Genomic DNA, 26,952 nt, shown 5'->3' on the forward strand with positions numbered 1-26,952 from the left:
GTCTCTACTAAAAATACACACACAGACACACACACACACACACACACACACACACACAAATTAGCCGGGCACAGTGGTAGGCACCTGTAATCCCAGCCACTCGGGAGCTGAGGCAGGAGATTGCTTGAACCTGGGAGGCAGATGTTGCAGTGAGCTGAGATCACACCATTGCACTCCAGCCTGGGTGACAGAGCGAGACTCCGTCTCAAAAAAAGAAAAGGACAGGAGGACAGGAGGTGGTTAATTTTGATATGGAGAGAGAAAGGCCCAGAGTAGTGATTTTTTTTTTTTTTTTTTTCGAAACAGGGTCTTGCTAAGTTGCTCAAACTGATCTTGAACTTCTGGCTTCAAGTGACCCTCCCACTTTGGCCTCCCAAAGCACTGGGATTACAGGCATGAGCCACCATGCTTGGCAGATTTAAAATAGAATCTCACATAGAAAACCCAATTTATAAAACAGACAAAAGCAGAGCTACTCAGGGTGAACTTGGGGTGATGGGCATGGGGTCCCACTGGCTGAATCCTCCACTTGTCCTTGAGATCACTCCAGTGGCACACACTGTAATTGGGAGTGTTGAGCAGGAGCCCTTGCTTAACACCTGGTGCTCCCAAGCATCTCCAGGGGGCAGCCACAGCCTGGACACTGGAGGAGTTGGGGTGCAGGGCACAGAGAAGGAGGGAGAGAATGCTATAGAAAGGCAGACAGAGTTACCTACTCAGCAGCTTCATCGAGTCTCCCCACACCAGGCCTACATCCTCCGGTTACCCTAGAATGGGGTTGCAGCTTTAGCAATCGGTACTGGAAGGCCTATTAAAAATGTGGATCCAAGAGGGGCATGGTGGCATGCGCCTGTAGTCCCAGCTATTTGGCAGGCTAAGGCAGGAGGATTGCTTGAGCCCAGGAGTTCGATGCTATTGTATGCTATGACTGCACCTGTGAATAGCCACTGTACTCCAGCCTGGGCAAGATAGCAACATAATAATAAAAATGTGGATTCAGAAACGGGTTAAACAAAGCTGTGGGCCAAGTGGATGTGAGCAATACTTCTGCTTTCTTGCTTAGTTTTTTTTTTTTGGTGGTGTGGCGGAGTGGGGAGCAGTTGCTCCCTAGGGTGAGTCTGCTGAAGCAGCACCTTCCACCTGTGGTCCCACCATGAATAAGCATCCCTGGCATGGTGAGAAGGCAGAGACTAAAAGGAATTGGCCAGACATCTTCAGGTGGGCTCAGTGGCCAGGCAGGTAGAAACCTGACACCAGCTCAGAAGCTGAGCAGAGGAGGAATGCTGGAAGTGGCGGGCAAGACGGCGAAGTGAGGACGGCGAGCAAAACTGCAGACCCAGCATCACAGGTAAGGGGCATTGGGCCTGACCAGGATTAGAGCCCAGAAACAGGAGACAGAACAAGGAGAGAGAGCTGGGGAGTTGGGAGAGGGAGCGGCTGAGAACAGCTCCCTCATGAAGCGCTTGCCCCATTTTCCCATCCTCCCCACCCAAGCAGGCTCAGCAACAGGGCACATCTGACTAGGCAGAAACTGATCAGATACTGCAAGTAGGTACTCATTGGAGGATCCAAGCTGGATAGGGGTATGTATGCCCAAGACTTTCACATAGCCAGGAGATGGGTAGTAGCTGACTCCCTGAGGCAGACGGCACAGTGTCAGGGATTTTGTTAAAGTCATGGAAACTGGGAGGATAGCATCCTAATTCTAAGGTCACCTTAGAGCAAATTATGTTGGCATTCTAGAAACATCTGCTGCTGGTATTTCTATATTATTAAAGCCGTTTACAAAAGCCCAGCATCTTTCTCTAGGAGATTCTTATTCCACATGTATCTTCCCCTGATTCCTTTTCCACATGTGATGGCCTAGAGCTACTTCTCAAATTACCCTGAGGTAGCTGCTCCAGAGACATGTTTGCTGTGCCAAGGCTGAGCAGGAAATGGGTAACCCAGAGCAGAGGATCAGCAGCAAAAGCCATTTGTGCTCGAAGGAAACGAGAGCATTTGGAATTCCGGTGTGCTTGGGTGGAGGGGAAGAGGTCGTTATGTTGACCCAGACAGTCTTTGTCCCCGTTCTTTTGCAAAGGAGCAATGGGACTATCTCGGAAAATGTGTTGGATGAGAGAATCACTTGGCGAGGGGTTACTTCCCCTGCGTAAGCTGTGTGAGTACAGACACCGGGAAGGAGGTGGGGAGAGAGGCTCCTGAGGGGCCTAGAGGGGAACAGAACTCAAGGAGGAAAGAAGAGCAAATGAGCCAAAAATAGCTTTTCAACAGACCATTCGGAAGGACTGTAACCCTTACTCTGTAAGTGGTTGGAGTTCCTCCCTTTAACCGAGAATGGTTTTGCTATTACAAGTAATTGCCTCATGCTTGTGTTCTCAGATATTTAAAAAGTCAACTGAGTCAGGTACGCACGAGGGAGGATTTCCAGTTTCTTCCCTACATCTTCCATAAGTGCCTGCCTGGCTGGTCAGGGGAGGGACCAGAGGCCTAGGTAGAATTCAGCTACTGCTCTGCAGGCTAAACTGGGGACTTCACCTAGACGAGATTTTCTCAGTTCCCTCTACTTAAGTCAACCACATTTTCAGGGATGGCCTTACACATAGATGGACAGGGTGGCTGCCTGCGTGGTATGATTTGAGGGGATAAAGGTCAAAGGCACCATGCCCCAAAAGCTCAACTCTACTTGCCCTGGGCTGAGCCTGAAATCCTCACTTTGCTTACTCCTTTTGAAGGCCCAGGTTTAAATAAAATTGCAACTTGGGAAGGGGAGCACATTCAGCTACTACAAGCTGTTTACACCTCAGCTGGATTCATCATATCACATTCACATTAGCAGAAAGTAAGGCCTCAAGGCCATGGTTAACAGGCAGGAGATCAGGAAAGTTTTGGAACATGAGCTATCATCCTATAGTTGAGAGTCGTAAGCAGCAGCGGGGGGTAGCATGAAGAGCTTGTGCTAGAAGGGAGAAGGAGTGAGAAAAGGGAGTATCAAAAACAAAGCCTCACTGTTCACCATCTGTTTTCTGAGGGATGAGCTTGATTCCTCTATCCAAGCTGAAAGTGGTTCTGATTTGGCAGCTGGGTTTACAACAAGGGAGACACAATCTCCTTTCCAGACTGAGGCATTTACCCAGAATTCATACTAACCTCTTCCCACGTAATACAGGGACCTTGTGCTGGTGAGGAGGAACTAGGTCTGGAGCCTGGGTGGGATTCACTTTCCCTACTCAACTTCAAGGCCTGGCATGACCCACCCCTTGCTTCCAGAGGAGGGGAATGGTGAAAACAGTCATTAGTTCTTTGTTATGGGTGGTGAGTTGGGGGGTGATCTGCCTCCTTGGCCAAGCTTCCTGCCCTGGAGACAAAGAACAAGGAAGGGAAGCGCAAAGAGCTATGCCTGGAGGTGTGGACTTTCTCATAGCCTGTCTCAAACAATGAGTGGGTGCTCCCAAAGAAGGCTGGCTTTGATTTTTCAGCTGGAGTCCCTTTGCATTGGAGAGGTTAGGAGCCACTTGGATGGATGAGAGCCCTAAAGATGGAGCACTGCTGCCCAGTTTAGATTCCCCACGGACACCACTGGAGCCTAATGAGGTTGCCAAGGGAGCTGGTCCGGCAGCCTTGCAGAGGAGAAGGGGCATGAAGAAAAGACTCCGTCCCAGGCTCAGTAAGAGATCCCATAGCCAAGATACGCACAGCAGGCCAGAATGTAAAAATCAATTCACAAAGACAGCAAGAATTAAGTCTAGACAGAACCCAACTGAGTGAACTTGTTGGTCTCTGTGGGCTGCAGGAACCAGAGAAGCCCCATCCACTTAGGTTGCCACTAGCTTCAGCCATGGTGACATGGCATCAGCTGCAAGCCTACTGTGGCTGGCTCAAGGGCCTGGGACTTGTCCCCCGGGCCTCTAACTGCCAGGCCAGGAGCAGTACAAGCCTCTCTTATCCTTCCCTTTACCTACTGCTTGGCCACTGGCAGGGTGCACCTGGCTAGCTCAGCTCTGTTTTCTTAAGTGCTTGCTGAGCCAGAGAGAAGAGAGGAGGGAGGATGGATTCAGGGAAGGGAGGAAGGGCCAGGATGCTGGCCTCCTGAGGTAGCATAGATTCCCCATGAATACACTGCTGACTATGATAGGTAGCAGTGCTGCCTCTTCCAATTCTAGCACTTCTGGGAGTCATTTCTCAGCTCACACTTCCCTCCTGTGACAGATACATAAATCCTTGGCTGAAGAGGCTGCCGTGCCCCTTCCTGTCTCAGATGTGATTTTCCTCAGATGAATTGCGCCACCTCTTTCAGACTCACATGGGTCAGAAGATCAGACCAGGCATTGTGATACAGCCATCAGGTTATAGTTAGGAAGAAGAAGAGAACTATCGATTTCCTGGTAATTCCTTGGATCTATCTCCCCAGGTCAAACTAGGTACCATTACGTAGGCCCCTTAGGTCTTCATGGACAAATCCACAGCATCCACAACCATATGACATATTCCAAAGACACACAGAAATGACTTCGGTATGCTTGAAAATCAACTCCCAAGTATTTCTAGGTGGCTTTTCCAGTTTGTGAAATAGCAGTGGCAATGCTTGGTCTCAGCTTAGCTTCTCCCTACATCCAGTTTCTTCTAGTTTCTGTATACTCCAGGGGTACAAGCTTATTTTCATATCAGCCCAAATAATTAAGAAGGCAGAGCTACTGAAAAAAGTTAGACCGATGGTGCAATTTCTTTCTTCTTTTTTTTTTTTTTTTTTTTTTTTTTTGAGACGGAGTCTCACTCTTGCCCAAGCTGGAGTGCAGTAGTGCGATCTTGGCTCACTGCAACCTCCGCCTCCCAGGTTCAAGTGATTCTCCTGTCTCAGCCTCCCGAGTAGCTGGGATTACAGAAGCATGCCACCACGCCTAGCTAATTTTTTTTTTGTATTTTTAGTAGAGACGGGGGTTTCACTATGTTGGCCGTGCTGGTCTCAAACTCTTGACCTCATGATCCACCCGCCTCAGCCTCTCAAATGCTGGGATTACAAGCATGAGCCACCATGCCTGGCCCACAATGGTGCAATTTCAAAGCTAGTTAGACATGATGTTTCTCCTACATTACCTCTTATTTTGGATTATCCATGCCACATGTCCTATGTTACCCTAGCCATGTGAAACTCAGCCATACTTGGATTTGGAATCCATTTGTGAGTGGGTAATTTATTTTTGAAAAAACTTTCTTTATGCCCTACTTGGGCTGGTATCAAAGTGATCCTGCACCCCAGAGTTCCCAGAAACTAGCTAGAAGGTCGGTGGGGGGCAGCCTGGAATTTTGTGATTGCTATAGATAATCCACAAAATGGATAATAAATATACGAATAATCAAAACTCCACCCAGATACAAGAATGGGGCTATGTGGGTAGGCAGCTAAGAGCAGAGGCTGCAATAAGTCGCTAGCACACAATTTAGTATCATTAAGGAACAAGCATGATCCTGGATGCTCTAAATAGGAAAGAAGCTTGTAGGAACTATGAGGTCATCTTCCTTCTCTATTCCATGGTCACTGGCCACTAATGAAATCTTACACAGCTACAGTTTCCTATAAAACAGCTAGCTCAGGGGGTTAGGGCAGGTGATTGCGTCCTCTGCAGTTCAGTTAACTCATTTATGACAGAGATTGCAAAATTTTTTTGTGTGAAAAATCAGACCTTGGCGATAACCTTGAGCAGTAGGATATAAATAACTCCCACAAGCTTAGCGTTCCAATAACGGAACACCAGGCATAAATGGGTTAATTTTGCTCCTTTCCTAACCTGCTATCTTGCAAATGTGTGTCACTGATCAGAGGATGGATTTGGGTGACTGGCTAAGGGCAAAGGTTTTCATGCCACAATCTCAACTGTTACAGAGGACAGAATGAAATCTCTGGTGGATAACTTGGACATTATCTAAAAGATGGAGAAATGAAAGTTAGTTCAAAGTTTTTCTTTAAAAAAATGGATTTAGCTGATTTGGAAAGTAAGACCAACAAGGGATGGGATAACTACAGTTTAAGCATATTAAATTTATTAAGCATAGGAAAGCTGGAGGACAGAATTAAGAGGAATAATGTCAGAGAGCAGAAGTTGTTAAACACTGGAATGTATGACCAAAGGACTTTGTGGTATTTCCTTTCTTGGAGGTGTTTGAAGATCAACTGTCTCTGCTTGAGGCTTTTGCTAAAAACTGTTCAAGGGACTGGCCAACATAGGAAAGACACACGAGGCCCCTGAGGTGTAACCCAGACAGAAGGCAGGAGACCAGACCCAGAACCTTCATCGTCTTTCTGCTTCTCTCCAGGGCTCACCTTCGTGAAATCCACAAGGTGAGCCCTGGGAGGAAGCAGGACTAATAATCATGTTTTGTATCACAGGGAATGGAAAGAAGTGGACCAAACATATTTACACACAGCCTATCATAAACTCCTGGTAGAAGTGGGAACTCTCTTGTATAGTCTGATTTTGAACACATTTCCCACCGAATCTTATCCGAATCTGTCAGGAAATCAGAGCAAGTCCATGTGAAATTGCCACAGTGACATATTTCCTGTGCTTCTACTGTGACTTTGTGCATTCAGAGAAATATTGTAACTTCTTGACTTGCTTCCTGGAAATACCTCCCTTAATTTGGGTTGAATAAAGCCTGTGAACAATGCCAAGAAGAAATCAATGGAGGCTGGTGAGGACAGACCCACCGATTCTCCGGTGCCTATTTCCCCAAGTCTTCCAGGAACGTGGTAGAGACAGTGCCTTCAACCAAGGGAAAGGCCTGCTGCTAATCTGGAGTGTTGAGTGTCATGGGGCAGAGCAGGACACTGGGGATATAAAAATAGCAGGTTGCTCTTACACTTGGAAGAAGGCTGTCAGAGGGGGACTTCAAGCTAGGTATACATGGAAAAGACCATCTCAAACCATACTGTATGGCTCCTGCTACATATCCTCTGGCCCCTCTTGTCACATGTCACACATCTGCTAACACACAGTGTAGTAGCATGTTCTTGACTCCGGTTACTTGTCTACCACTATCAAGATTTTTGCCATATCTGAGTATTGTTATTTACTTAATATTTACTGTAAATTAACTTTAAGCAGATTCCCTTTTTAAGAAATTGCTTCATCCTTAGAAATAATATTTTTTGAGATCATGGAGTGTATGTGTTAGCTGTATATTCCCCCAACACATGTTAAATAAATAAATGGCTATAAAAATAGAAAAACAAAGTTAGTCCACGTACCACCTAAAATCATCTTGCACACCACCAGCGTATGTTTACCACATTTGGGGAAACAGTGGTCTCTGTATAGTGCACACAGATGGTCCCCACCGCCAACAAGCACGGCTTTATTTCCTTCCCCAATGTAAAGCCGCCCGGGCTTTAGACTGCTGCAAATGGCCAGGATACGGTCCTGAGCCTCCCTCCCTCCCTCCTTCCTCTCAGGGCCAGGGCACCGGCCGTTATTATTTTTCTCCTTTCAGGTGACAGCCCCAGCCAAGGCTGGGGTTTGCAACAGAACACAGGGCCCTTATTCCTGGTCAAGTGTTCCTTCCCTCGAGCTATTTCCCTTGCTGAGAATTCCACACTAGACTTCACTCAAGTCAGCCAGTGCCCTCTGTGGAGTGGACTTCCTCTGCTTTAGCCCCAGGGGCTGCATCAGCTGGAGTGCCCCATGCCCACATCAGTAACCTGCCTGTCTACGCGGAGCTCACATAGGCCCCTTGGAGCACGTGGTGCCCCCAGCTGGGAACTCTTCCTGTCTTCCTGGGGAAGCCAGGGGCCACTCCCCTTCTCCTAGCGTCTGCTCCCCGATGTTCAGGAGACAAAAGAGGCCTTCAGTGGGAACAGGAGAGGAGGGACCAGAGCATTCTGTGGGCAAGATGTGTGCTGATTTTGACTAAACAGATGGACAGTCTAACAATCAGGGCCAACCAACAAGGGAAGTGGCTTATATGTAGATTGCCTTTGAGCTGAGGCAGAGTGTCCACCCTCCGGGAGTGCTTTAGAAGACATTCCTGTAGCAGCTGGGAAGTTAACATCCTTCTGTGGCTTACAACTTATTTTGTTGTTGTTTAACAGATAATCATCCCTAATCCCTACCCCACTCCCCCATCTAATGTGGGAAGTCACAGGGTCTCTGGATACAGAGTCCTTAAAGGAGTGGAACTGCTCTGAGGGAGGCAGGGCTGAGGCCAGGAGCTCCATCCACCCAGCCCACAGGTCTCCCCTGAACATCCATCACCCACTTGGAGATGCCTTCTAGTTAGGAGGAGCTTAGCTTGAAAATTCTCTGGTGAGGAATTACAAGCCAGGTGATAAACAAAATCCTACAAACTTTAAAAGAAACATACAGATTCTTATTTGCAACCTTGTTTCCAGATGTAGCCCATATTTGGTGAGGGCTGTGGCACAATCTACCTCTCCTCTTTCTTTTTGTCCTCCATACACTCTCCCCCTCCCCTTCCCTCCCTCATATTCACCCTTGCCACTGCTCTCCTACCCCAAACTCTCTTCCCTTTCCCCCTTTCCCCTCCCCTTCCCACAGCCCCTAAGGTGCCAAGGAGACCCTAAGGGTTCTTTGAAAACCATTGTCCTGAGGGAATTCTAAGAGCCCCTCCCTTAGGAATCTATAATTGATTAAGATTAACTTCCAGCCTGGGCAACATGGTGAAACTCTTTCTCTACAAAAAATACACACAAAAATATTAGCCAGATGTTGTGATGCACAGTCCCAGCTACTGGGGAGGCTGCTTGAGCCCGGGAGGTGGAGGCTGCAGTGATCTAAGATTGCACCACTGCGCTCCAGCCTGGGCGACAAAGCAAGACCCTGTCTCAAACAAACAAAACAACAACAAAAGATTAACTGAGTGGCCAGAAGTCACCCAAGAAATTATTGTTGAAAGAATGAACAGAGCCAAGAAGAAGGAGGGCTAGCAGGGAGGGAGGAGACTGTGCAGGAGTGAGCACACTAGGGCTGTGGGCAGGTGTCTGGACAGGTGGAGGGAGGTTCTTCGTCTACTCACTCTCACCATCACACTTTGCCCAGCAGTGTAGATACTGGTGGTTATGTGGTTGGTGGAGCACATTGTAGATGATCTGTGATATAGGGAGCCCTGAGATATCATGCCTGGCTTGGAAAGGCACTCTCTGGTTAGTGGAACGTCACCTGCTATGGCTTAAAAGACTCTCACCGTGTAATCCAGAGAGGGATGACTGATTTTGATGGAATTTTAATGCAGTGAAATGTACCAGATATCAACACCCACCAAGCAGATTGGCTTTTGGTAGCTCATCTGTGCATTATTTGGGGGAGAGTAGCTGTATATAGCAGCAGTCAGATTCTCAAAGGGACCTGCACTGAGTCATGCAACAGTGGGCCTGGTGAGAGTGGGGATTTACCAAGAAAGGAGGTTTTCAGAAAGAGGGCCAGACCAGTCTCTCTTTGTAGATTCGCTTTTTAGATCTGGACATCACTATCTGAAAATCCCTCACAATTAGAGAATTTCTGCAAAGACGCACGTAAAGAACTCAGGAAATGCATTGTGCGTTCAGCGCTTGCATTTTGGGGCACATGGGATCACTGGGAGACATGTGGTTAGGGAGCTTATTAACAACTGCACATTAATGACACCTCCAAACACCCAGATTCTCATTACTAATCCGTTCCAAGCCCATCATCCTCGATTTTTTTTTCTTTTTTTGAGATGGAGTCTCGCTCTGTCACACAGGCTGGAGTGCAGTGGCAGAATCTCGGTTCACTGCAACCTCTGCCTCCGGGGTTCAAGTGATTCTCCTGCCTCAGCCTCCTGAGTAGCTGGGATTACAGGTACAGGCCACCACGCCTGGCTAGTTGTTGCATTTTCTTTTTTAGTAGAGACAGGTTTCATCAAACTCCTTACCTCAGGTGGTCCACCTGCCTTTGCCTCCTAAAGTGCTGGGATTACAGGCGTGAGCAACTGTGCCCGGCCCATCCTTGAGTTTTGAAAATCGACCTTAATATTCTATTCAGCCGGGACCCCCTCTTGGGGTCATGACTCTTACCCAGGGACTACCTTCTCATTTTCTTTTTTTTGTCTTATGTGAACTCCCTCTCCCTGCACAATACCATTCTGACATTCTGGGGTTCAGTGACTTATTCATTCAAGTTTCCATGCATCCCATTCTCACATATCAAGACTTTAGAAACATAGTCTTCCAGAATATCTGCGTTGAAAGAGACCCTAGAGACCATCCGGTCTCTCCCCTCCCCCATTTTGTAAGTAGGCAAAGCAGCCCACAGAAGGGCAGGAGTTACTTACTCAAGCTCAAGCATCAGATTGGTGGCAAAGTCTGGACTCGAACCCAAATCTTCTGGATCCAAATCTGACCCACTTTCTACCACCTCGAGCTGTAGCTCCTCCAGGAACTGTGCCTCCTCCCCAAGCTCTGGGTCCTCCCCGAGTTGGGGTTCCTCCACGAGCTGGGGCTCCTCCAGCCTTTCCACCTTCATCTCACAGCTGCCCAAGCCTTGATTACCTGGCTAGGGTTACTTCTCTCCTCTCTTTTAGTAGAGTGCGCTTTCACGCTCTGGCTCTCTCCTCTCTTGCTTGCGTTCTCTCCCTTTCTCTGTAGCTGCCGGGCTAGGGCGGGACAACTGGAAACTCTAGGCTTAGAAGAAAAAGTGCTCAAGGAGCCTCAGGGCCAGCCTGGGCTGGCTCGGCTGTGGGGGCGGGAGGAAATTCACGGTCCTCAGTGTCTTCAGGAGCTCCCAGGCCCTGAGGGAAGGCTGGAGCTCCTGGGGCAAGCGCTGCCCTCGGGATCTTCTGCCGAGACCGGGCCAGCTTCCTAAACTAACTCCCAGACTGAAGGGGAGGGCCGGATCCTCCGGGAGAGCCCAGACGGCGGCTCTGCCAGCCAGCCCCTGTGGTTGGAACTTTCAAAAAGACCAATGTTTCAGCAACTGATTTCTTTTCCAACCCGAACAGCAGGCCTTTCTGTCCCCCTTGCATGACTGTGGCTGTGGCATGCAGCCCCAGCCTGAGCAGAAGCAAGATTCCAGGGCTGGGGCTTCATAACACCCAAACCATTGGTCAATTCTATTAAACAAAATCAAATTTTAAAAAATCACCATTTTTGGCATCAGGTGTACCCAAAGCTGGTCTCCTGGCATGGAGATGTTGTGTACCTACTGGGATGGGATGCTGCACAGCCATCTAGAGACGAGAAGTTGGAAGATCATTGGATCAGAAAATCAGGAGACATGGTTCCCCTTTGCAGCTGGTCACTAATTGGCTGTTTGGTTTGGGGCAAGTACCCACCCCACATTGGGCCTCAGTTTCCTCATCTGTAATGGGAAAGGGTCAGGCAGATGGCTGAGAAAACTCCTCCCAGTTCTGAGCCTCTGCGTCTCCATCTAAGGTGCCTGTGGGGGTACAAGGTGTGGTCACCAACCCTGAAAAGGGAGAGGCTCAGGAGCTTGAAGAGAACGTCCCCAGGCCCATTGTCCTCTGAGATCTTCCCCAGTTGCTGGCAATGCCAGTAGGGCAACTTCGTGCTTTCTGTAGGTTTTGATCTCTGGTAAAAATTTCAAAGTTCTCCACAGCTCCCTGCTCTCCCCTCCCTGAAGAAGGGAAACCAGAAGTGTTCTCCGTCATTTATACCTGCGTGTGAATGAAGAAAGTCGAGAGAGCGAGACTTGACAGGGAGAAAGCTTGCCAGGCTGGGTTTTAGGTGTCATCTGGCTCTGAGCAGAAGAGGGTATGTGAGTGACAGATCAAGAAGAGGACTGGTGACAGAAGGATTTCGTGAGAGAGGGAGGCAAGGCCAGCCAGATAAGGTTTTGTTCTGGTACCACATTTGACTTGGCTAATGCTAATAAAGAGACACTCAGTGCTTTCTAGGAGCATCCTCTCACTTCACTTTCCCAACCACATCACCACCAATTTCTAGTGGTGGAAACTGAGGTCTAGAGAGATTGTCACTTGCCAAGGTCACAGTCTGTCAGTGGTTATCTATTAGATGCAAAGCACCTGTGCTTCATGATCACATACTGGCTAATGTCCTCTGCTCCTTGGTGGCCTCTCCAGGGCCTTGTGAGGGCAGAGAAGCCCATCCTAGCTCCCCACAAGGGCTAGAACTTCCTGCCCCTCTGAAAGAGGGACAGGGAAAAACAGAGTGGGACCCCATCTCTCTAGGATCCTGGCTCCCCAGGACTGGGCTCCTGCTCAAAGGCCCTGGGGCACACCTTGCACCTAATACTAGAATATACCAGGAAAGCCTCCCACATTTAAAGAGGAGACAGAGGACATAGAATTTTGGAGACATGGCCACTGCTGGGGGTCAATTTCAAGTGCAATTTTCACGCATTAGTTCTTTCTTCTCTTCACTGACCTCCATCCTATACACCTGGCAAGTGATGAGCTCTTCACAGTCTTCCTGATCCTGATTTTCAGCTGATGAGCCATTATGACCTTTAGAGAGTCACTCGCCTAAATCAAGGCTGCCTGATCTTGGCAGTGAGAAAATTTCCCTGCTCCTAACCTGACAGGACTTCAGTGAGCCAGAGGAGCTTCAAAATCCACATCTTAGGGCATTAGCAGTGACTGGGTTCATTTTGCCTTTCTGCTATTGATTTTTGGGCAAGAACCACTCACAGCGGGGCACTTGCAGTGCCCCATGTCTTTACATAATGAATTTTCTTTTGTGGATTTTCTAATTCAGGGTGAAGTCCCCTTAGCCTGTATTCTCCTGACTTCCTGCATTTTTCCTTCATTACCATCAATTGTAATGATGTTATTTGTGTAATTACTATTCGATGTCTGTCTCCACCACCAAATTGTAAGTTTCCTGTGGCAGGGAACCTGCATGGTTTGTTGTTTGCCACTGTACCCCTTGTATTCAATTTGTATACCCTATGTCTAATCTTGTTTGTGTGCATGAAGAGGAAAACATTCTCCTCTGCAACAAGTACTTGCGGTGGGTGGCCTTACTCCAATGCCCCCAGCAGAGGAGTGTGCTCTAAAATTGTTAAAATGTAGAAGATGGGGGGCCCCCTTGAGACTAATTTATCCAGGAGACAAGAAAGCTGAAGGATGATAGAAGGGGCCCTACCAGCTCCTCAGTCCATTCTCCCATACTATTCCAGTTACAGGAGAATGTATGCTAGTTTTACTGACTTATCTCCAGTGGAAATTTCATTGACATTTTTATTATAAAAGTATTTTCATGAAAACACCTTCACCTTTCACACATACACTTTCTTTTTTCTTATAAGCACCTGGTCCTGACCCCTTTGCTTTCCCCACCTGTCTGTCCACTTCTGACCATGGTCCTTATAAAACCAGGACTCTCACACTTTTATCCAATTCTTTATCGCTACTGTCATCAGCTTCCCCATATGTATAAATTACATACAACATCCCTTGGTAATTTTGCCAAGCTCCTCTGAATGCTTGTCGTCAGGAAGTTCTTTCTGCTATCTAATCTCAATTCTTTATGCTACAATGTAGGCCTGTTTCCTCTTGTTCTCTTCCCAGTGTGGTTGGGAAACAGCTAGTCACCATCTCTGAGTTGTGACTTTTCTTATATTAGCTTTTAAAAAAAAAAAAAAAAACAAAACAAAAAAAACCTGCACATGTACTTTTTTTTTTTTTTTTTTTTTTTTTTTCTGAGACGGAGTCTTGCTCTTGTTGCCCAGGCTGGAGTGCAATGGCGTGATCTCGGATCACTGCAACCTCTGCCTCCCCAGTTCAAGCGATTCTCCTGCCTCAGCCTCCTGAGCATCTGGGATTACAAGTGCCCACCACCACACCCAGCTAATTTTTGTATTTTTAGTAGAGACGGGGTTTCTCCATGTTGGCCAGGCTGGTCTCGAACTCCTGACCTCATGATCCATCCGCCTTGGCCTCCCAAAGTGCTGTGATTACAGGCGTGAGCCACTGCACCCGACCCGTACTTTTCTTATATTTGAAGACTGATCTCTCTTCTTGCTCTCTACCACCTTCCACCTCACCCTTAAACTTCTTGTAGATCAATAATCTTAGTTCCTTTTGCTTTGCACCACAGGTCCCTAGAGTCTCATGTTTGCCTCCTGTTGGCTAAACAAGTCCTGTTGGCCTTTTCCTGACACTTCACAATCAGATTCCTTTGGATCACGCTGGGCTGTTAGCTATCACCTGCCTTGCCACTGTGGAGGGCAGGTGATACCCACCATTTGAGAGACGGGCTACCTCTCTCAAATGAACACTCTTTGGGGCCCCTTGATCAATTTATTTGTCCTTCCCAGAAGAAAGTCTAGCCTACCTCCCCTTCTGCATTCAGGCTGTTTTTCAGCCTGGACAAATATCTGATATTTGCAGCCCAGAAAATTTACACCTTGGGCCCCAGAAAGGAGTGCAGCCTGAAGCTCTGTGCCTCACTGCCTCTGTACAATGAGAAGCATTCATAACTCAGAAGGAAGCCCGCAAAGGGAGAAGAAAACCCAGACAACCCCCCATTTCTTTTTCCTTTATAGTAAATAATTTACAAAAACAAATTTTCCTTCCCACAGGCTATACCCACTTTATCACTGGTCCCCAGGGCCAGCCTTTACACATTTCCATACTGTCATAGACTATTTTTAGCAAAGGATGACATTAAATACTAGTTACCCCATGAGCTTCAAACTCATCTCTTCCTCTTGTCAGAAAATTGTCAGTCCTCCCCTTTGGGACCTGCTGGCTACTCATGGCCTAGAGATATTTCCAGGGGTGTGAAAACTACCTACATGGTATGGCTTCAGTGGTTCCTCAGAAAGTCTTCTATCTGAAAATATCACCTTTGGCCTGGGTCTGATTATTAGAATTTCAGTGCTAAAGACTCATTTCTTTAGCTCAAATATAACTTCTCCAGGAAGGCTTTTCTGACCTTTTGTTATACTGTTTGACAGAAGGCTATTCCTTTTCTCTCTTGGCATCTAGTTTGTAACTATACTTCATTAGCGTGACTGTCTGGCTAATGCCTGTCTCCCCCACTCTGTTGACTGTTCTATGACAGCTTTCATGTGTTTCCCATTATATCCCCAGTACCTGCCACCGAGTCTAGTACATGAAAGTGTGCAATGAATATTTGTTATTGATTGATGCTATTCATGAACTTAAACATGAGTTTAAGTAAAGATAAGAAGCCTCAAGCTGACAGGAAGAGAGACAGAACCAGGGTGGCAAAAGAAAGCAGTCTCAGGTAAACTGGGGAAGAAAGTGTTGTTCATGGTCAACGTTCCATCCTCACTCTCTGGGACCCTCTCCCCAGTTTACTGCTTTATCTTTACCCTGAGGCTTTCATTTATAGGGTGTCTGGGAAACGGGTTTGACCAAGGTGCAAACAAGGTTAAAATGCCACCCTGCAGGGCCATCAGCAACTTTTTTTTCCAGAGATACTTGGGTGGATTATCTATATATTCTCGTGGTAGCACCTTGACACACCCCTGCTTCTGTTACCCACCTCAGAAGGGACCTCGTGGAGACCAAAGCCAGAGATGCACAGATAGGAAGCCACAGCCCCCAGGCTCCTCTGGTGCCCACCCTCGACTGCACCCCTTGGTTCTACCCTGCTCAACTCTTCTTGTTCTGCTGGGCTTTCTCCAGGATAAGGGGGAGGTGCCTCCCTACTCCCAGGCCCTGAAGGCCTCTGTCTCCCCAGGGCTAGCCTAGGTTCCCAAGGAGAGGGTGCTAGGGTCCAGCTTGCCCTGTGTCAGAGACGGGCAATGAGGGGAGGGCCAGAGTGGGCCTTTCTCTCTTGTTCCTGAATCAATGGTGACTCTGGGTTCTAGCCCGGAAGGAATCAAAAGTGTCCCCACCCCAGGCCATCCCCTTCCTACTCAAGAGCCCTGCTGGACTAGCGAGGTTCTCCTCCCCTCTCCCAATCTGAAAGCCCTGCTGCTTTCCATCGTGCCAAAGCCAACCCATTCTTTCAGGCCCTGCTGGAAGCTGCCGCCATAAAGAGACTCTCCCTTCCTAGTTTGCTTTGGCACCATCCAAGCTCCAGACCTGCAGACCCCAGGAGCAGTAAGCTTAAGGCCTTTCCCTTAAGGAGCAGGAGGCTGGACCAGATTTGCAAAGGCCTGCGGTCACGCCAGTGCTTTGTTCCCCACTGGCCTTGGGTGCAGCTGCTCCACTCCTTCCTGCTATACCCTCAGCTCCTCAGGGCCCTGGTCCTGGCCTCTGACGTCTCCTGTGTCCTCTACAGTGATTAGCAGGATATGCATTCAATAAACCCTCAGTCGGTACTCAATACATAGCAGGCCCTTGGTCAATAAATGATGGATTGATTAATTGAAGTGCTTGGTCGCTTTGGTACAAGGCCGAATGAGGTGCTGCCATCATTCATTTCTCTGTGCACCTGGGCAGGCAGATTATGTTGCCTTAAAACTGAGCAGTTCTTTTTCTTATTATTTATTATTTTTTGTTTTGTTTTCTTTGTTTCTTTTTCTTTTTTACTGCTACAGCCTATGAACCAAAAAGGCAGAGGGGATAGGGAGAAGAAAGGGGCTGGAAGCCTGGGAGGAGTCCCACAAAGGAAAATTCTGCATCTCCAACTCAGGTCCTCTAATTTTCACTGGATTCTGTGATCTGGGGGACTAGGGGTGCCAAGCTCTTCTGAGCCCTGAGGTGGTAGTCTTGAGCTTGTCCAAGAACTTATGAGTCAGCTTTGGGTACAAATCATGCCTGCTGGTAATTCCCACACCACCTTTTTGACTTTGTTTCCCTGTTTCTCCTCTCTTTCTTGGAGTGGAGAGCAGTGTCCCCACCTACTCACGGCCTGTGAGCCACTTACCTGATGGCAACACATGTGAGACAGGCTGGGGAAAAGACAAAGGAGGAGAAGAAGAGGAGCTATTGGTTTAGTCACAAACCTTGAGCTGGTGGAATATTAGATTGATGGGGGTATTCTGTGCTGTAGATAGTCACATTTGTTATTAGAGAAATCTGTCATAGAATCTGGCAATACTGACTTCACTGGGGGCTCAGTTCCACTAAGCCGGTAATGTAATTTTCTGAATAGGCCAGGCAGAGAGCTAAGAATCATTGTGAATTCAGGTCAACCTGGGGACTTTGAGACTTCATGGAGCGTGGACTGGGAATTGGCTCTTGAAAGGCCTTCCTTTAAACAGCTCCTCCACCTTCCAGTAAACCCCCTCCAGCTTCCGGTAAACCCTTTCACCTGGTGTCAGTCAGCCTGGAGTTTCTGCGCCCCCCCAACAACTCCCCCCACCCCAACCCACCCAATAGTTTCTGAACCAACAAGGAGATACAAAAGGAAGACGGACTTCTGCAACTTGTTCTGGGGCCTCTCCATGCACCACGCAGTTTCTTTAGCAGTGCATTATCAGGTGATGGTAGGTTCCTCCCTGCCACCTCCAAAATGCCTCAAGCCAGACTAAGTCCACTCCAGCTTGCCTGTCTGCTTACATTTACTGCTGAGTGTCGGACCGGGTCAGGCTTTGCGGCCTGGCATTTGCCTCTGAGCAGACTGCTTGCCTGACACTGGGGAGAGTAGGCTTTTCCTTGGGAAGTATGATGAGCTTGACTTGGACCCCCCAGGAGGCTTCCAAATGCCTGCCCCCAGGGAAGCCTACCACTGAGCAAGCAGAAGTGTGATGCCTCAGTAACCTGGCTCTGTTACATAAGACATGCTAGTTATGAGTCAGGGCCCTCAGGCTGGCCTAGGCCCAGCCTAGTCTGGGAGTGAGGCTAAACGGCAGCGCTGAAGGAGGGGTGTCTTGGGAGTGGGGTAAGCCAGGAAGGAGCTGCTGGAGTCGCTTCCTTTCCTCTCACTTCTCACCCCCTTCTTCCTTAGGGATAGCTCTAGCCAATCACCAGCCTAAATAGCACGGAGCGGGAATCCTGGCCAGACCCCTAAGCTGTGAACAGCTGCTCTCCATCTCCCCTGAAGAGAAGATTAGAGGAAGTGGGTTGAATACTCAAGCCTATTCTGTGAGTAAAGTCTTCCTTCAAGGAAGGATGGGGAAGGTCCCTGTGGTGCTCTGTCCATAGGCAGGGGCCTGATTTCTGACTGGACCTATTTGAGGAAAGTGGCTCCCAGGAGAGGAAGGCCAATGGTGAGCCTGGATCATCAGTGATCCAGCCTGCTTCCAGCTCTTGTTTTCCCCTGGGCTAGTGTCTGCACAATGGGAAGCTTCCCATTCAGTCTTCTGTGCTGGCTGGGATCTTAATGCCTCTTTACACAGTTTCCAGAAGGGCCACAGCTACTTTGGGGCAGGAATTTTCAGCTAGAAGGTACAAGTGAACTTGCCTTGCCTACTGATAAAATTCCCTCCTGCCTGTAATAGAATTGAGAAAAGCTTGCTTTCTGCTCTCACAGATCGCATCTTAGCCCACTCCAACTCTAGTTAAGCTGGATTTCAGCATGGTAGACAGTGGCCTCCAAAAGACATTTTCCCTGACCTGACTCTTCATCAAACCTAGGTTGCCCTGAAACTGGGATCTAGCCTTCTGGCCTTCATGGGGCTCCTCCTAGCCCATGGGGTTCTATGGAGGGCCTTCTCTGCCAAAGCTGTGGTGCTACAGCAATGCCCTAACCCTTGTCCCATTATTGCAGACTTTGGGACAGCACAGTATGTTCTGGGCCATTATTGCTCTCTTCATTTAAAAGGAAATTTCATCTTTCTGACCCCTGTGGTCATGGACTGCTCTCTCTTGAGTTCACTGAGCACACAAAATACCCCATCAAATGAACCCATGTTTTAGTCTCAACTTAGCACATTGGTTTCTCCAGGGCTCAAGAAGCTATTGCACGACACCAACCAATTTGTTATATAAACCCAGCCAGCCATGGCAGATTATGGCTTTACAGTTATCTTTAGGGATGGCTTACATAAGAAGAAGAGAAAGTTCAGGTAGGAGCAGAATCACGATGAGCAAACAGCGCAACAGTCACCACCAGGTGCAGACATGGCCAAAGTCATTCCTCCCAACCAACCCACCCACCAGGTGGGGGCAAGAACTCTGCAGGGTTCCATCACCCAGGATGCCTAGAGATCTTGGCAGTCTTGGCCAGATACATCCATCTCCATTTTACCCAGACTCCCTGGCCTTCAGGACCTGATCTGGAAAGGAGCCAACCCTCTACCTGGAATGGAGAGCTTGTTGGATTATCTGCAAGTGCAAATATAAACAGGAGTGTTAACCTTCTCTTCAGTCAGGGAAGAAAACTAAGGTCACCCTGGAAAGCATTACTTACTGAGGTGTGGACTCAGTAAATAATAGTCCACTCCTGGCAAAAACTGAGGAGTAGATGAAATTCAAGCTCTGTGCTTCCCACCTTTCTTTAAGAGCATGAACTTTCCAAACAGATCTTTTGAACTCTCATGCTGTCCAGGCCCCGTGCTGTAACAGCCCAAGCTAAGCCTTCCATGGACTCCAGCCCCATCTCTCTACCTCTCTCCTCCAAAGTTGGCTTTGCCACATTCCAGTCCCATAGGACCCTATTCCCAGTGGGCTGTCACCATGACCGGAGGTCTGATAAACAAATCCATACAAAGTAGTTAATGGCAAGTAATGGTGTCACATGTTAGTCTTTAAAAAGGTACGCTAGACCTTGGCCATTCATGAGAGATACACACTAAAACTTTTGCCAGTCTCCAACTCATGGATGCAATCTCTAAAGCATGTCATTTCCCCCATAAAAGGTCTATTTCCAGGCAGCACCATCACTTTGCCAAACTTTGTAGCTTTCTCTTCATTGTAATCACTAGCACCAGCAGCTGGCTTAGAGAGGGAGCATTCTCCTCAAGGAATGCCCTGAGACATTTGCTCATTTTATGACAGGTTCCTACATATGTGTGGACTACGAGCAGTAGACCACAAAATTATGTTGAAAAGTAGGCGCTGGGCAATGCCACTCCTAGGTATATACCCCAAAGAATTAAAAGCAGGGACTTGAACAGATACTTGTACACCAGTGTTCATAGCAGCATTCTTCATAATAGCCAAAAGAGGGCAACAACCTAAGTGTCCACTGACAGATGAATGGACACTTAGGTTGTTTGCTTAGGAAGCAGAAGAGTTATATCCATACAATGGAATTTTATTCAGCCATAAAAAGAATGAAGTACTGATAGGTGCTACAACATGGATGAACTTTAAAACATGTTGAGTGAAAGAAGCCAGACACAAAATATTGTACGATTCCATTTATATGAAATATCTAAATAGGCAAATCCATAGAGACAGAAAGTAGAATAGAGGTTACCAGGGGGTAGTGGGAGGGGAAAATGGGGAAATGGGGAGTTATTGTTTAATGGGTACAGAGTTTTTGTTTGGGATGATGACAAAATTTTGGGAATGATAATGGTTGCACAACATTGTTCATGTACCTAATGCCACTGAATCGTACACTTAGAAATGGTTAAAATGGCAAATTTTATGTTATATCTATTTTACCACTATATACATATGTACAATGTACAATATATACATATAATACATCTCTCTCTTTCACACACACACACACACACACACACACACACACTGGTAGATGTGGGGTAGGGCACCAGGCTCACTCATTGGTGAAAGGACTGGTCCCCACATACTAGCCTCCTTACACATGTGATTCACATCTGTGCCTCAGCAAAAAGACAGTTTCTTACCAGTCTGAGCTCTCATGAAGTATCCAAACCATGAATGTTAAGTTTGCAAATGTATTTGTGCTTTTAATGGAGAATGTCCCTTAATCCAAGAATGCCTATTCTTTGTCAGACCACTAGGCACTCAGGAAATAGTTATTTTAAATTACTTTGGGCTATGAAAGGACTTTTGAAGCTTGATACCAAAAGCAAAAATCACAAAGGCAAAGAATGACAGGCTTAACCACACAGAAACCCAAAACCGCTCTACAGCAAGTAACTCCATCCTCAAAATCAAATGGTAAATTAGTTGACAATGGGTTGCAATCTCTAATACAGGGTTTCTCACAGTGTGGTCTACATACCAGCGGTGCTCTGGGAGAGGAATTTTAGATGGTACATGGACAGAGAACTGAATCTTAAATAGTATGAACTTAGGCACTGCAGCAGGCAGCCACTCAAATCACGCCGTGTGAGTGGCCACCACCTCAGAAGCCAGGTCCAGGAACATACATTATGAAATTACTTTTTCTGAGACTCACTTAGAGAAGCACAAATAATTTTTTGCACAAATTTTTCTTGAAAACCTGATCTCTGAATCTATATCCTTCCCCTTTGTTACTACATTAATAGGGGATATTAAATGAATTAGCACACATAAAGCAATTAGAGATGTTTGCTATTTTTATCATTTTCTGAGCATTTACATATGGGAACCAGTTGGGGCCAGGTCAGAAGCTTAAAGGTAGAATCCTAGGGTTTTTAGAGCCGGAAGGGAAATCAGATTCAGAGTATTTCAGACCACACTAGCCAGGTATGCTCTGGGGTCAAAGGTAGAATAGAGCTGATTAAGAGGTTTTGGGTAAAATCTTAGAAAAAAATCTGAGGTTACAGCAACAACAATCACAACAAATACTGCCAAAGCTCCCGTTACACGTTGTTATCCCTTACAGGTCAGAAAAATTAAGGAAGGCTCTTCAAATGTCAACTTGGGAAGCTTTTTCATATGCTACGTTTAAACTGGAAACTTCTGCTGTTTGCCCAGAATATTCTATCTCCCTCCTAAGTTTTCCAGTATTAGAAGCATATTCAAATGACAAGGGGGAAGTCCCCTAACAACAGGGTGACCAACCATTCCAGTTTCCCTAGGACTGTTCCAGTTTGAGCACAGGCAGTCCTATGTCCCAGGACTGGGATGGTTGGTCTCCCTACCTCATAAGGACATTTTGACCATTTGGAAAGGTTCTGAGCTCACATTTACCTCTGCTTCATAGACAATTCTTAAGTGTTCCAAGAATTTCTTTAGCATTAGTTTAGTTACTGAGTGTTCTTAACAATTCTTTCTTCATAGACAATTCAGGCTCTGCTATTCATTGTGAGGCATTGGGCGAGATACTTAGTTTTTTCCAAGCCTCAATTTCCTTCTTTATAAAATGAAAATGGGTGATAATAGTACCCATTTGGTCAGGCACAGTGGCTCACGCCTGTAATCCCAGCACTTTGGGAGGCCGAGGCTGGTGGATCATTCGAGATCACGAGTTTGAGACCAGCCTGACTAATACGGTGAAACCCCGTCTCTACGAAAAATACAAAAATTAGCCGAGTGTGGTGGCGTGTGCCTGTAGTCCCAGCTACTGAGGAGGCTGAGACAGGAGAATTGCTTGAACCCAGGAGGTGGAGACTGCAGTGAGCTGAGATCGTGCCACTGCACTCCAGCCTGGGTGACAAAGCAAGACTCCGTCTCTAAATAAATAAATAAATAAATAAATGTACCCATTCCGAAGAGTTGATGTAAATATTAAATGAGATTATGCAGATACATTGTGAATGTTCAAGAAGTGTTAGTTATTAATCTATTATGGTTATTAGTTACATAATACAAGATTGAAGGGATGGTGTTTAAAATACACTTCTTCCCCAACCCAATTGTTTACAGATACCATTTACATACCAACAGGCTGCATGCCCATTCTCACTGATTCGTATGTATATACACAGCACTATCAGGACTTCCATCAGGCTATGAGAGTTACTGCATGTGGTTAAAACGGAAGGAAAACAACTTTTAAACATTAATAAGGATTTTCTAGCACAGTATAAAGTTGTAAAATCTTTACAAGGGACCACGTCAATATTTAAGTAGTCATCCAACTAAAGAAACCTTTATTGAATATTGGCTGTATAACTAAAAGCCAAGGGAAAACCAAGCAAGTAAAACACAGCCCTGCCCTCAAATTGCTTATACTCTTGTGTTCCAAGGAAACCAAGAACGAAGCTGGGAGCCAGGGACAGGTCAAAGCAGTCAAACCAGATATAAATCAAGAATGTGCCCTGCCCTTCTTCCTAAAAACATAGGAGCCCTCTTGGCAGAGGAATGGACTGCAGGAGGAGGGGTGGGAGACCAGCTTCTCCAGCAGGAGAGGCCTTGAAAGTTGACAAAGGAAAAAAGCACCCAACAGGAACCTGAAATGTCAAATCATTAAATTGAATAGAAGTAAAAACGATGGCTGAAGTATGATGATAGAAACCCAGAGAATTTAATGAAGTAACAAGGGAAATGTTCACTTAGGAGAAGGCTGTCTACCCCAGATATTGGAGAAGCCCCATGACCAGCAATAATGGTCTTCTAGTTTGCTCATGAGCATGTAATAGTGGGCATAACCTAAACTGAATTCAGAATCCCCAGTCTCTAAGGTTCCAGTTGTCAAGGAAAACAAGAGGGGATCAGTGGCTCACGCCTGTGATCCTGGCACTTTGGGAGACTGAGGTGGGCGGATCGCTTGAGCCCAGGAGTTCGAGACAAGCCTGCGCAACATGGCAAGATCCTGTCTCTATAAAAAAAAAAAAAAAGCAAAAATTAGCTGGGCATGGTGGTATGTGCCTGTAGTCCCAGCTACTTGGGAAGCTGAAGTGGGAGGATCAATGGAGCCCAGGAGTTTGAGGCTGCAGTGAGCTGTGATCATGCGACTGCACTCCAGGCTGGGTGACAGTGAGACAATGTCTCAGGAAAAAAATAAAAATAAAAATAAAAAAAAGCAAGAGAATGCTTTGTCCTCTTAGAACTATAAGACTGTTACCACAGGACCCTGCTACTCCCCAGCCTTAGCAAAGCCTGAGAGCTTGCTGGTTAGCTCCTCACTGGTTTTGAACGCTGAGTGAGTTGCTCTGATCCAAGGAGGCAGGGTGCTCACATAAACTTTTCCTACAATTTGCGTTTCTCCCTCAACCAATACCTATAACGCCACCCCCCTACATCTCCACCCTGTAGCATTTCCAGGCTTTGCCGAAAACCAAGAGTCAATAAACTCATATTAGTGGAGTAGATGACAAAGGAGGTATTCCCTTTCCACAAACCCAAACAACCAAGATGCTCCCGAGGTGTGGCAGAAGTAAACACTTTGATCTCAGGCTTTTAGCCTCACATTTCCCTCACCCAGGTTTGACCCTCCTAGGCCCAGAACCAGGGGAAGCGCCCCCTCTCACACTTTCCTAAAGCCTGGAGTGGCAGTTTCTCTTCCAGTCAAACAAATGCAAGTGCTACAAGCACTCTTTCCAGGTTTTTCTACTACCCCTCCCCCACTGCCACTCTCCAACAGAGACAGGCGGGATCCTTAGGAGCCTGTTAGGGCTTTCGCTCGGCAGGATTTCAGCGTCTGTGGGCTGAATACACTTGTAGTAATCTTTCGATAGAAATGAAGATTCCTTCGAAACCTTTCTGCCCGCAGCCTGGTTTATTTTATTTTATTATTTTTAAAAATTCAGCCTGGTTTATTTTAGACAATGAGATAATTTGATGCCTAAAGTGAAATAATAGATGAGAAAGGGCTTCAATGGTGTCGAAAATGCCCGAGGAATACGACTTGTTATAATAACACTAACGAGGTTAGCAGCACTGCTTGTCTTGCCCAGAATCACTGGGGCTGGGCTGAGGGGGAGGCGATGGTGGATTTGTCTTGGGGCAAGGGAGGCAAACCTGCTCTTAGCATTAAGTGAGAATAGCGCCTGCCTTTCTCGATTGCTTTTAAAATTTCCTATTTGAGCCTGCTTGCATTCCAAATATTTTGCAGGTGCTCAGAATTTCTTATCACTTTGTCTGGGCACATCATCTGCCTACAACCTAGAATCTCAGAGCTAAAAGGAACCTTAGAGAGACTAGAGAGGTCAGGCGACTTGCTCAGGCTCATACAAACAGGTGAAGCCATAACTTGTACTACAATCCAGGTCTCCCACAGTGGCGATGTCTTTCTCTTACATAATCTGTGTTGTTGAGCAAGAATAAATCCTCGCTTATACACTCACACACACATGCTGGTGCCCTATCCTGATGGCGCTAAGGACACTAAATCCATGGCTGGGTTTCCTGATGTTGTCTGCCCTGCCTCTAAATTGCCTCAGTTGTTCCCAGAGACTGGTTCTTGCCAGAGTGTCTCAAACTGAAGGACAGCAGCCGCCTTGGGTCTTCCCATTGTGTTTTTTCCCTCCCTTGTCCTCTCCTTGCCTCCCCAGCAGGATTTCTAGAAAGCTTGACTGGTAGTCCAATACACGCCTTCAACGACATGGATTCATCCGCCCTCCTGCCACACATAGTTCTTGAGGCACTCAAGATGTCCTAGGGTGCTCTCTGGGGTTGCGCTTAGCTTACATTTGAAATTTAAGGCTGTGATCCATGGAGGAGGAATCCCTCCCATCCAGAGGCTCAAGAAATTCTCACAAGTCTCTGATTTTAAAAAATTTCCCCCTCCCCATCTCCCTTTCCCACCACCAGCAGTTTAATTTGTCTTGACATTTTGCTTGCCCTCACTGTCGGTCAGGGGCACTCAGTAATTTTAAAGCCCTTGTAGTTTCAATCTGATTTTGCACATTTGAGACGGGCTTTTGAGAAGGGTAGAACTTGAAACTCAAGAAGACCCCATGGCAGAATCTCCAAAGGGGCTATGGAAATGTATGCATTTGAGGAGAGGGTACTTTCAGCTACCTCCAAACCATCTGGGGTCTGCCCACCTTCTAGGCCCCAGCGTCCCCATCAGAAAGCCTTTGCAGGCACCTTTCAGAATAGGGCTTGCACCTGCCAGGCCTCCCCTCAGCTCCGCGGTACTCCAGGCAACCTCAAGGTCCAGTCACTGCAGCCTGAGTCAGACCTCCCCAGTACCCCTCCTGAACTTCCTAGTTGCCCCTTTTTTCAGAGGTGAGGGTGCAGCAGAGGTTGGTGGGAGCAAGGACCGAGTTGCCGCCGTGCGCCGAGCCACCCACCTGTGGAAGAAGAGCAGGATGGAGAGCATGGTCTGGTCGATGTTGCGGTTGCAGATGCCCTCGTTGATCAGGTAGCAGGGGTCCCGCAGCACCGGCTCTAGCGAATCCTGCCGCATTATGCTGTTGAGCTTGTCGGTATTGAGGTTCTCAAAGACCAGCTTTTCCTGCAGCTGCCGAAAGTTGCTCACTGTAGGGCTGCCCGGGTTGTTGTTCTCCCCGCCGCTGCCTCGCTGGAGCCCGCTCCGATGGGCCAGGTCCAGGCAGCAGTTGCAGCAGTCGAGGCCGACAGGTGAGCGGCAGTCGAGCTTGGACTGGGCCATCTTCTCAGGCTTGGAGGTCGCCTGGCCTGCGAGGTCAGGGGCGGCTGGCAGGTGCGCGCCCACCGGGCTGGCCTGAGGGGACTCCAGGGTGCCTGGAAAAGACAAGCTGTGAGGAAAAGAGTTGGAAATTAGCGCCTAAAGCCAGCCACCCTCGGCTCGGCCCCCTTCTGGCTGTACTGCTCCGGGTGCGAATAGAAACAGCTGGACAAACAGCTCCGAGCGGATCCTTCGGGCTCACTTCCTCCTCTTCCTCCTTCTCCTCCCCCTCCTCTTGAGGCCGGGGCCGCCCCCCTGAGGTGCCACACGCGGCCCCAGCTCAGTCCCAAGTTTCCCAAGTGTGAGCGGGGATTGGGGCGGACCTGTGGAGGCAGGAAGGGCGGGCAGCAGGGCAGAGGGAGAGCCGGGGCGCGCCCTTGCTCCCTCCCTCCTTTGCTCCCTCCCTCCCCGGTTTGCAGGCTCTCAGGCTCTCGGGCTCCCCTGGGCTGTGACGGCTGAGCGGTGGCAGGAGCTGAGAGCGAGTGAGCTAGTGAGCGATCTGCACGCCCGGGAGTCAGCACTGGGATATGACAGCATGTAAATTACCCTAGAGGGGACGGCGGAGGACGCTCCTCCGCCGCTTCTCCGGCTGGCGGGGGGGGGCGCCCGAGCGGGCTGGATCCTGCCTCTCCACCCCTCGCCCCGCCCCGCCCGCACCCTTGTGCCCTGGCGTCCACGCTGCCGCTCGCACACTCGCCCGCGCTCCTGGGAGCCGGCCCAGCTCTCACTCTCTCGGC

The 26,952-nt window shown here is 47.8% G+C and overlaps 1 protein-coding gene across 4 annotated transcripts in view; it reads right to left on the bottom strand.

Moving 5' to 3' along the window:
• TSC22D3 (TSC22 domain family member 3) overlaps positions 1–26,952 on the bottom strand; it is a 63,740-nt gene that overhangs the window by 35,902 nt on the left and 886 nt on the right. The window contains exons 1-2 of one of the 4 annotated variants that reach the window (XM_030806589.1): positions 26,762–26,870; positions 25,860–26,285 (exon numbers count right to left, since the gene is read on the bottom strand). In XM_030806589.1, the coding sequence (XP_030662449.1) occupies positions 25,860–26,179 (320 nt within the window). In that variant the 5' untranslated portion in view covers positions 26,180–26,285; positions 26,762–26,870. The other 3 variants (XM_012499033.2, XM_030806588.1, XM_030806591.1) reach the window with 3 other exon arrangements.

This window comes from Nomascus leucogenys, chromosome X, assembly GCF_006542625.1.
Source record: "Nomascus leucogenys isolate Asia chromosome X, Asia_NLE_v1, whole genome shotgun sequence".
Taxonomy (NCBI): Eukaryota; Metazoa; Chordata; class Mammalia; order Primates; family Hylobatidae; genus Nomascus; species Nomascus leucogenys.